Here is an 11,071-nt window from a genome sequence, read left to right on the forward strand (position 1 = left end):
GGATGAGGCTGAATCGTCACTGAAGCAGTGAAGACCTCAACGCTCTACCCAACGCTCTACCCAAACATCCGTTTTTCTTGTCTGCATTTTGGAAGAAGCTTTGCATTAGCGAGACTTTTCAATAATCTTTTCGTGTCAACTCGAAGACCACAATTCCAGGCGATCATCCAAATTGTCTTTGGTTTGCATTTCACATTTGTTCGGATTGCTAGGCTCGAACGCAAGATATTCAAGAATTAGAATCTCTGTCAGGTCGGGATACATGTACCACTGATACGTGACATGTGGATATAGTGGATTCCCATGGTTGTTTGAACTTGTTCCCAATTTGCTAAATAGTGAACACTGAAGCATTAGGGGAAAAGTGGGGAGGAAACACGAGAAATTGTTTACAAACTTGAAACTTGATTGATATTTTTGTATTTTGGGTTCCAAGGTTCGCCCCTTGATTCTTATATCAACGCCCATTGTCAACTTATAATCGTTACTACTAATATATACTAATTTTACTCCATATTCGATCAGCTTCATTTCAACAAACCTCCTCACTGTGGCGAAGCCCGAGAACAAAGGCCAAGAAGGGCCAAGGCACAAGGCACCTTCAAACGCACCGAACTCTCTGACTGGTCAGAGCTAAGATCTGCGTAACCATTGCCCCATTTCCCCCAGTTACAATCTTCTTGCGCATCAGAGCAAAATCCGCCAGTTTTCTTCAACCCGTTTTCCTCCAAACCATCAAACCCTCTCATTCTCTTTTTTTTTTTTTTTTTTTTTCTCCTTTTCCTTCTTCTTTTTGTGCCTTGAATCTGGACTCAAATGCTGGTCGTTGTGTGATGATTGATTTGTGACGAATATCGTTTGCGACCGCGATCCCAACCTCTTTACTCACCCGTTCGACCATTGACATGAGTGTACGATATGCAAATGACTCCTTCTGAATACGGCGGGCTGTTCAATCCACCACTGGAACACCATCTCAACCATATCCATGTCTCAGGACTCTGGAGAGTGACGACTCTTTTCTCGGGGATTCTCCTTCTGGTGGGGTATGCGATTGAATCTATCCGGGATTTAGCAGCAAAGAGTCACTAATGAAATTCTTTCTTGGTCCAGCTATCTCCTGTTGGCGGTAGTCTTCGACAACTCGGATGCAAATACTCATATCAATCACACTCCCGCTGTCGTTGCCGCTCTTTTTTTCATTGCCCTCGCCAACGTCTCCTCCTTTGGGATCGCCTTTTTTCAACGCCATCAACCGCTATTCCTTCTGCGCTCATTATTTATGTCAGTCTTTCCATCCAGATCTGATCAAGATTCAAGGGGAGGCACAAACTCACGCATTACAGGCCATTCGTGATAATTAATTTAATCGCCTTGTTCAACTTCCTTCTCAACGTCTTCGCTCGCGATCTCTTCCCTCTGTCCGCGCTCCGGGTTATCGCCATTGGTCTTACGAGTGCCTTTGCCCTGGTACATGGCGGTATAGCGATCCTAATTTACCACGAATATGAATATGATGGCAGCCCTCGAACCAATCGCGGTACACCCTTGTTGAGTGACGAGGAAATGCAGCGCCGGCAGCTTGCCCGACTGTTGGGGGATCGCTCTGCGGGGGCGCCGTCTCCCGATATTGTGAACAGCACATATCGGCTTGAAATCCCCACTTTGGAGCCCATCCAGAAAGCTTGGGCTGGAGAATTAAGCCTCCCGCCAACATCTCGGTTTCCTTCGGATCCTGAACCCCACTGGAGTAGGGTGAACCAGTCCATCATTTGAAGACTTGTGGACATGGATAAAATGCAAATTGACGCAATCGTCGCCCTCCAAGAAGACAACTCATACCCTCGATGATGACATATAGGTCATCAAATATGCCGCTTGAACCGTAAGGAGATATATACTTTTTCAGGACGAAATAATGCGGGGGGTTATGATGTAGTCCGCTACGTATTACCCTGTTCTTACTTCTCCCATGCATCGACCCTTGTTGTTCCATCTTTTGCTTCGTGTCAACGATATTATATCTGATATAGTCATGGTGGGGGGGACGAGTTATAATAATTGCTTCGGCCAATAGGATCCCGCGGCTTCAAAGCCGTGTTGATTATTGATTAAAATTCACCTACGTAAGAACGCCTTGAGCCTCGCTACCCCTACTAGGTACGATCTACCCTGGAATAAGTTAGTAGTCTCACTATTGGGCACCCGACGGTTTAAAAGACACCATGCATGGATGTGAATGTCGCTCCAAGTCAAACTAGGCTTATGGGCTGAAGCACGGTTGTGTTTGACGGTTCCAAGGCTGACGTAGACTATTGCCCAGTCCTGGAGGTGAATCCTCTAAAGCACTTGAGGTTTCAAGGTTGGAATTTAGTTTTGAGTCTCAAGTGTTCGATTGTTCGATTTGATTGCAATCTTAGAACCTTTACGAGCAAGTAACAAAAAAACTTCCCACATGCAGATCCGAAATCTTGTTGAAAAAGTCCAAAAGATTCAAACATTGATTTCCAATTCACATTTTCAATTGAAGCGTACTAATCAATAACAAATTTGAACACAAAAAGCCGCCCACCGTTTTTTCTTCCGAGAAAATGCAATGTCAAAGCCTGACCCCAAGTCTGTACTAGTAGCTTGTAAAGATAACATTTTGTTTTTCCATCACACATAATTCCTGTATACATACCGGTAGGCACTCAAACCTCAGTAGAAACTTTCTCTGTTGGCTCGCCCTGGGCTTCTGTAAGGCGTCTGTTATAATACTCCAGAACCTTTTTGCCCCACAGGTCCTTTCCCTTATACTGACTGACGTAATCTGGCCATGTTTTCATTTCCTTGGCTAGGTTTTCCAATTGTTGCATCGGTAACTGCCTGAGCGGCGTTAAATAGGTCTTCACGCCGAATACAATGGCCCCTGTGCGGGGCAATCGGCGGAAGGTCTGTCTCTCACGACGAATGATGATTTCGTCGGGCGAGGGATCACTGAGCTCCTTTTCACATAGAGAGCCAGGGCGGTATAAAATATCGTGAAGATCTTCATCTGGTCGTTTGACTTCGACAAAGTAGTTGGATCTCTCCATGGGCGAAGTTGGGGATAAACGAGCCAGGAATCTAGAATTTGGGTTAGAGGATCTTTATTCCTGATGGGTGTCAAGGCTGTGCAGACTGACTTGCTGACTGAGCATGCAACTTGTTGATGCCAAAGGGGAACCGGTGCGTGCATTTGAGTAATCGTCCACCCAATACGTTCTTCAACCGTCCATCCTGTGGGGAACAAGCTCGCGCTGGCAGCTCTATATCCCATGCCATACTTGATTAGTAGACATCCTCGGAAGATAAGCCCAAAATTGCGGAACTCACAAATAATACTCTCCATCCTCATTCATCATCAACACACTGAGATCCTCCATCGTGAGCCGAACTGCCGCCTCCAGAGCATCTGTGCCGTTGACAGTTGGCCCCTGGCCACCAATATTGAATCTCTCTTTTGTTGCCATATTTTCGATCCAGGTGTCATTCTCATAAATTGTTTTTTTGAACATGGTCGGAAAGCGCTCGGTAAGGAACTCCGAGACTACTTCCAGTGTTTCTTGACATGAAGCCAGAGATTCGGGTAGGCATCGCAAGACTTTATCCCTCTTCTCACGAAGCAAAAGATCTCTGACTCGATGTTCGTCCATATAGTTCTTATCCAGGGTAAGCCAGTTATGGGCATCTAACCTGCGGATATCCATCATGATCCGGTATCTTTCCCTGCCTCGGATAGGCTGCGCTGGGTATGGAGCCATACGATTGAGATTGGAAGGCCCTTGAGAGAAGGCATTTTGTAACGACTCCTTCTTGGAAGCTAGCCAATTGCACAGTCGTTTTTGAGATCCCACAACGAGTAGTAGGATCAGAACAGAAATCACCACTAATGAGAAGGTTGTCATACTTTTTCCATACGGCTCCTCGATATCTCGAATATGAAATCAAAAATAACTTTTTGTCACAGCAATTGAGTCTTCTATGATAGGCGAGGATTGGAAAAAGAAAAAATGAAAGGATGCTGGCTAAAAAAAAATCCAGTTGGAAGAACCCTTTACATAAATAATAGGCTTTGCCTGATGACGGACGATGATGCTACCCTAATTATGACCTGAACCAGATAGAACCAGCTGATCAGCATAAGAAAATGAAATGAAAATGAAAAAATGAAAATGAAATTAATAGAAAGGCAATAAAGAGAGAAAAAATTAATACCCAAAAATCCCAAAACTGTCCAAAATGAAATTCCAACGACGCTAGTTCCAGGCAAATAATGGATATTTGGAAGGAAAGCAGTTCCATTCCACATTCCTAATTCATATGGAACTGTTATGATACGCCCAGGGATTCCCCGCAATTTTTTTTTTTTACAAAAATAAATCATATTAGAAATTAAAAAAAAAGCCGCCTCAATTCGCCTCCAATAACAGGGCACATGATGGTTGACCCTCAGCTTGGGGTCGTCAGCGGCTCGAGTCCAGGGCTGTGCTAACAACGACAACTTACTCCACTAGTGTCTCGGGGGCTGGTGGAGATAGTGAGATAGGTCCGACTTGGGGGCCTTTCTTTTTTACAAGTACGGAATCGGCGCCTGGAGAAAATCGTCAGGGACGTGCTCAGGAGTCAGGGCCGGTGGATGGACCCAATCACTCGGCATGAAAGCCAACGATCTAGACACCAGGAATCGTCAAGTTCGCGTATAACGTCCGTGCGCGCCCCATCCTCGTGGTTGAGTTTGCCGAACAAAATCGGGAAACAAACCTCGAGACCAAGTCGTGCAACGAACCCGGATACCATCGGAGGGATACCGGTCTTACCGCAGCTGATCCAGCGTGAAGCGAGGGCCATACGCATCAGCAATAGTGATGATGATGTTTGATCTGAGTCGCGCCAAGTTTCTTTATCCCCGGCTTTCTTGGGAGGGGGGGGGACAAGGGGACCGTATACATTGTACAGCGTCAACAAATAACAATGCTGGGTTCGACTGGCTGAAACCTCGATCTACAAGTTCCCCCCCCCCCCGCACATCACACTCGTTAGAATGATCAAGTGTAGCTGAACGTGAGCCTGACGTATCACTCCGAAGCCTGTGTCTGTGTGGGGTTCCTCCCCACTCAGTAGTCAGTACCTTGACTTCCGTATGCACTGACACCAAAAACCCCCAAAATTTATAGTATCGATCTTGTTACTGCCCCTTGACGGCTGTTCAATAAGGCGATCGCCATAAAGCTCCCCTCAATCCTTGGAATTCAGTGACCTGGTCCAGATTGATATACCCTCCCCTGGTCTAAATGGGCACCTAGGGCCCGTAAGGTAGGTGTGCAGGTACACGCCTTCCCCCTTGGCGTTTTGGCGTTCATTGACAAAACCACTGGTCAACCCGGCGATCACCAGATCCAGGAAATTTCCCCTTTGGCCCAATGTCCGCTTTTTTGTCTTTTTGTCTTTTTGTCTTTTTGTCTTTTTGTCTTTTTGTCTTTTTGTCCTTTTGTCCTTTTGTGTTCTGTTCCACGGTCCGTCGGTCCCACTTTGAGTGGAGCCTCTGCAAGTTCAACCGCTGCTTTCACGCAAAGCGCGCTTGCCGCTGTAGCCCGCAAAACACCCAAAAACATCCACTTTCCCCGTTACTCTGGAGTCTGGACTTGACTGTGCAAGGGACTGGGTTTTCTTTTTCTTTCCTTTTCAATTGTTTGTGTGACATGATTGAAATATGACCCCTGAGGGGTTTCTTGTGTGGAAGATTGAAAAGGATATTGCTAGTGGGGGCGATCATTTTTAGTAAAGTAGATGACTGGTCACTGTACAATGGCTGTTTCCGGTTTAGAGGCCTGTTTTGCATGCTTGTTGGCCCTATTGGGACATTGAGACCAATTGGAAGAAGGCTCTTGCAACAATGGCATTAGATACCTTGCTCGTGGCTATACATGAATCGTGATCCTTCTTGATGACAAGGGGTATCTTGAGGTTTGAAGGCAACAGGATGTAAGCTAGGGGCTTCCACTCCGAACGGTTTTCTTTGTCTAAGCTACTAGTTCCGTCCACGTCGTTAGCCTGTACGAAGTAGCTTTATTACAAGATTCGTCATATTTTCATATTTCATATTTTCACTTTTGCTTTGTTTTTTCCCCCCGAAGCCATAACCTGTGAAATATGCCATGCTTGTCATAGTCCACTTATCTTGGCAAACGTCCACATGACCTGGATATTGATTCCGGGAATCTTTAGGCCATGATCAATGATCAATTAATTCCGAATGTTTCTAGCCTCGAATTTCCAAACATCTGAACGTTCAGATGATTAAATGTTTGCTCCTTACATGATCCCCCTTGTTTGTTTTTCTTTCTCCTTCTATTTCACCAACATATGAATACTCGAGTGCTGTCAACTTCTTGTTTTATATTTCTTTGCTTTTTTGCCTCGTTATGCGCAGCCACACCGCTTAATCCGTCGCTATTTAAACGTTTGGCTCATTCCTGATATGGTTAGTAAGGATTTCTATATGCACGGCGGAAGTCGATATAGCATTGAAATGTTTTAAAGATGGCGGTCAAATGGACATGACTTTGGAAGCAGACTTGTGAGCGTTTGGAGACCAATTGATTAAAATGTGACGTTTTCAACGACGACTTGGAACATGCCATTCGCACATTTGAAACAGGCGTGGCAAACACCTTTGTAGGTTGCTGGTGTTTGAGTATTCAATGTTCCAATCTTGAATTTGTTCGATCCTTGATCCATGATCTATGACATGGGCATATGTATGAGGTCGTTGGTTCCAGATGTCCAAGAGAAACATCTCGACTACTGTTCAATGTTACATATGTAGTAATGCCCAGAAAATCTATCTAGGTCCACGGTATTACCTACATGTAGGTATTGTCCCAGCTGTCGTTCAAAAGTTTGAGTTGCCACTTTCGTCAATTCACCAGTTGACGATTCAAAACCTCGAAACATATACACAATTCGACGTCTGGATGCTTTGGAACTGGAACTGGTAGGGTATATCAATACATATGTACCTATTGCACACATATACAACTTACGAGGACATCAATTGATGCATCCTGGATTCCTGGACGAGTTTTACTCAAGAAATTTTCATATTCGCAAAGAATTGATTAGTCCTGCTAACATTGAAGTACTCTTAGCCATGGACCCTAGATTGATCGTGTCTATAAATTTTCAAGACATAGACCAACTGCCTAATTTGGCCCAATGTTGGAGTATTTACGTACGAATCAACCAACGAAGAACAATTTTCTCGAATTTCAACGCTTGACTGGTTTGTATGGTCCAGCACGTGACCTTCAGCGGGTTAAGCCGCCGACAACAGAACACTAGTAGTAACTAGTGCAGAAGTCCAAGCTGTCAGTGACTCACGGGAATTGCTTAAAGAAATACTTTCAAACCCTTCTCACTAAGGGACACAGATTTTTTTTTTTTATCTTTTAATACATATCGTATTCAACCATCGTCATGGCTGGAAAACCTACTATTCGCCTGGCGACACCAGAGGGTGAGTTTACCACCCCCTTTTGCCGCATTCCAACGCGCAAACCGACCGTGTCCCGCTAATGGACAATCTCGAATGGGAATAGATGTCCCGCTCATCTTGCAGTTCATTCAAGAACTCGCCGACTATGAAAAGGCCCTCCACGAAGTCGAGGCCACCGAAGAGTCCCTCTTAGCCACCCTTTCCTTTCCCGGTACCCCGCCAAAGCGTGGCGCTGTCTACACGGCCCTCGTTACCTTGCCACCCACCGTTGAGAACCCCGCTCCCATCCCCGTCGGTATGGCGCTCTACTTCTACAACTATTCTACTTGGCGCTCGGCTCCGGGTATCTATCTGGAAGATCTATATGTCCAGCCAAATGCGCGTGGTCACGGATGTGGCACTTTGCTGCTGAAGTACCTGGCCAAGCAGGTGATTGAGGCGCAGGGCCGTCGGTTGGAGTGGAGCGTTCTTAAGTGGAATGAACCTAGCATTCGTTTCTATGAGCAGATCGGAGCCAAAGGAATGGAGGAGTGGATGAAGATGATGGTAGACGGTGATGCTCTGACCCAATTGGCCGAGGGTGCATAGTCCCTAGGTCCATGGGTCGGATCTCAAAAAGCATTGATTGATGGCGTCGATGAATTCAACTATAGACAGAAAGGGCATTTAGACTTGCGCATATCTCCAGTCGATATACACCTATGACCACAACATGAAATGATTGCCTCTTGTTTCACCACCACATCCGAAGCCGGGTATGCTTCCACTTCATAACCATCCCTGGCCCGTCAAGATGGAGAGATTCTTTCCGAGGTTGCCAGGCATGTGCCAATAATTCAGATACTTCGTTACTGGAGCGCGCCGCTGAGCTGTTTACTTAACGGAAGAAATCAGGGCAATGACATAAGACAATGACAATGCACCGAGCTTTCATCGATGAGGATTCAAATCATGGCAAATGACGTTCCCCAGAATGAGCGCGACATCCTTGTCACCACTGGACAGGGGTTATGATGATGCGGAAGGCATGAACACAACCCTCTTCCATACGAGTGCATAGCTAGCTACTACGTAGTAGGGAGTTTAGGGTCAATAATTGCATGCATCCATTTATAGTGAGAACAAAGCTGAAACATCGCTGAAACGAGTTGAAATATTGGAAACTGAACGGGATACGCCCCGACGAAGTGGCAAGTACGTACATACTACTAGTACTACTTCAACATCACAACCCACCTTTTTTTTCCGCCCCCAATCTGACACAGTTGTATCTTAATGCCCCCATCCCCAATCCTTTAAATACAAAATCTCGCCCCCTTCAAAGTTTGTTCCCCTTAGAAAACCCCCTTATTTGAACATTGAAAAGTCCGGATCATATGGCCATGGAGAAGAACGAGTCGAAACGAGTCACGAAGCGGATGATCCACCGCAGAGTTCGAACCGGCTGCCTCACGTGCAAGTTAGTCCATGAGGATCATTTCAAAATCTCAGACGCAAAAGGACTTTGAAGTGGCTAATCCAAGCAGAATCCGAAAGGTGAAATGTGATGAAACGCGCCCCTGCTGCACAAGATGCGAATCCACTGGGCGAAAATGCGACGGGTACCCTTCTAGCCCTTTGAACACATTGTCTCAAATCCAACCATCAACGTTCCCAGAGGCAGACAGTAGCTCTTTGCGCAGCCTGGAACGCTTCTACCACAGCCTAGAGTCGGCTTTTTGCCTGCCGCTCAACTACCTTTTTTGGTCGCGTATCGTAGCTCGAGTCATTATGGATCAACCAGCTGCTCGTGATGCCACGATCAGCCTAATGAGCCTTTATGAGAGGTCAAGTCAAAAGCCGTCGTTCTTCAAGCTGCCATATGATAATGGCTTCGCTATACGCCACTACAATCGCGCTATGAAGGAAATTCGCTCGTTGAAATCAGTTCACGCGGATCAACTCGATATAATCCTGATCTCCTGTGTGCTTTTTGCTTGCATCGAGTTTACACGGAGAGATATCAATGCCGCAATGACTCATATCAAACACGGTATTGATCTGATGAATGCCTCACAACATAGATCAAAGATAGCGGCTATCTTCCGATATATGAGCCTCACGCCTGTATTCAGCATTCAATCAATATGGGTTCTTCCTCTTATTGATCATTGCCCGCCTTATGAAACGCCGGAGACTTTACGAACGTTTACCGAGGTTCAGGGCTCAATCAATTCAATCCAGTATGATGCTGTCAAACTAGCTCGAATGAAAGGAGAATACCGTGCCTCTGAACGTCATACTGTGGACGCATTTGGCGAAATGCTACCACCTAATATTATCGAGGAGCAAAAGAGACTCAATTCAGAGGTTGAATCATTGAGAAAGAAATTCGCGGAATTCCGGGCACGACTCGCCCCTGATCCCAAATTGGAAAATATATCTTGCATTTTGCAGCTTAGATGGACCATGTTGAAGATCTGGGCCGTTTGTCTTGGAGAAAATGATGAAGTTTATGATACGTGCATGGATGATTTCGAGAGAATCCTCAATTTTGCACGGAAGTCTCAACTGCTCTCCACTACGCCAGGCTTCATGCTAGAGGTCGGACTTCTCCCATACCTCTATTTCGTTATCGTGAAATGCCGAAGCCTACAGCTTCGTCTCAGGGCATTGTCGTTGATTAAAAAAGGGTACTCTCATAACTACGATATTTTTTGGGACCCCGCGATCATTTTTGGGATGAGCAAGAAGATTTTGAGAGCTGAATATGGTTTCATAATCAATGATAGTCATGCTAGCGTTCTCGATGCGCTGCAAGACTCTCCATTCTTTGCAGACAATACTCGTCTCTGTCGCGACTTTGCAGTTTGGGAGCTTGATACTCGAATAGATTTGCCCGAGACAAAGGGGAGAGGTTTCATAATAGGGTATATTCCCACCTCAGAGGTTCTAAATGTCCCTGAGTGGAAAAGAGACCATCGGCAAGTCTCTGCATAGCGCAATGCAACAAGATAATTGGAGTCTGGAGGCATCCTGTGCATGCTTTTTATGGGGAGCTGGAATTTTCCTACCCTTTTAACAACATTGAAATTTGGATGTAACCCCAATGTATACATGCACATGCATCCACTTGGGGGAATTGTATGGAGCCTTGGAAGCTAGCAGATATGTACTATGTATGTACTTTGTCCAGGCACCCGGGGTTGGTAATGTTATTTCACGCAGCTGGCCTCCAGCACTTGAGGGCGAGAGGAACATTTGAACTTTGGAACGGAGTTCAAGGTTGGAAAGCATTGGAAGAAAGCACTCATTTTACCCTCCAGGAATGAACCTTGGAACTCCGAGGTATTATATACATACATGATGTCCAGAATCCATCCATCGCACCGCCGCTCTAGTCTCGATGGATCAAAATTGGAGCATTGGAAACTGGAATCAAGTTGGAACCGTCAACTTGATTATAAAACAAACATGAAAATATTGTTTAAATCCAGACAGAATACGACGTAATGAATCGAATCCTGGAAATGAATGAAAATGAATTCAAACTGATGGTATCCATAGATGGTG

At 45.4% G+C, this 11,071-nt stretch overlaps 4 protein-coding genes across 4 annotated transcripts; 3 read left to right on the forward strand and 1 right to left on the reverse strand.

Moving 5' to 3' along the window:
- Nucleotides 1–924: 924 nt before the first annotated feature.
- On the forward strand, nt 925–1,776 carry N7466_010367 (uncharacterized protein; the record flags this gene model as incomplete). Its single annotated transcript, XM_057169756.1, has 3 exons — nt 925–1,046; nt 1,114–1,284; nt 1,347–1,776. 3 exons carry the CDS (start codon nt 925–927, stop codon nt 1,774–1,776), a joined length of 723 nt encoding a protein of 240 aa, XP_057017147.1.
- Nucleotides 1,777–2,693: 917 nt separating this feature from the next.
- N7466_010368 (heme-dependent oxidative N-demethylase family protein) lies at nt 2,694–3,785 on the reverse strand (the record flags this gene model as incomplete). Its single annotated transcript, XM_057169757.1, has 2 exons — nt 2,694–3,108; nt 3,358–3,785. The coding sequence occupies 2 exons, from the start codon at nt 3,783–3,785 to the stop codon at nt 2,694–2,696; spliced, it is 843 nt and encodes a 280-aa protein (XP_057017148.1).
- Nucleotides 3,786–7,500: 3,715 nt separating this feature from the next.
- On the forward strand, nt 7,501–8,107 carry N7466_010369 (GNAT family N-acetyltransferase; the record flags this gene model as incomplete). The annotated part of the gene is made up of 2 exons (XM_057169758.1): nt 7,501–7,540; nt 7,623–8,107. The coding sequence occupies 2 exons, from the start codon at nt 7,501–7,503 to the stop codon at nt 8,105–8,107; spliced, it is 525 nt and encodes a 174-aa protein (XP_057017149.1).
- Nucleotides 8,108–9,289: 1,182 nt separating this feature from the next.
- Nucleotides 9,290–10,498, forward strand: N7466_010370 (uncharacterized protein; the record flags this gene model as incomplete). The annotated part of the gene is made up of 1 exon (XM_057169759.1): nt 9,290–10,498. The coding sequence occupies one exon, from the start codon at nt 9,290–9,292 to the stop codon at nt 10,496–10,498; it is 1,209 nt and encodes a 402-aa protein (XP_057017150.1).
- Nucleotides 10,499–11,071: the final 573 nt, after the last annotated feature.

Source organism: Penicillium verhagenii, assembly GCF_028828195.1.
Source record: "Penicillium verhagenii strain IBT 33310 chromosome Unknown utg000010l_segment0_segment0, whole genome shotgun sequence".
Taxonomy (NCBI): domain Eukaryota; kingdom Fungi; phylum Ascomycota; class Eurotiomycetes; order Eurotiales; family Aspergillaceae; genus Penicillium; species Penicillium verhagenii.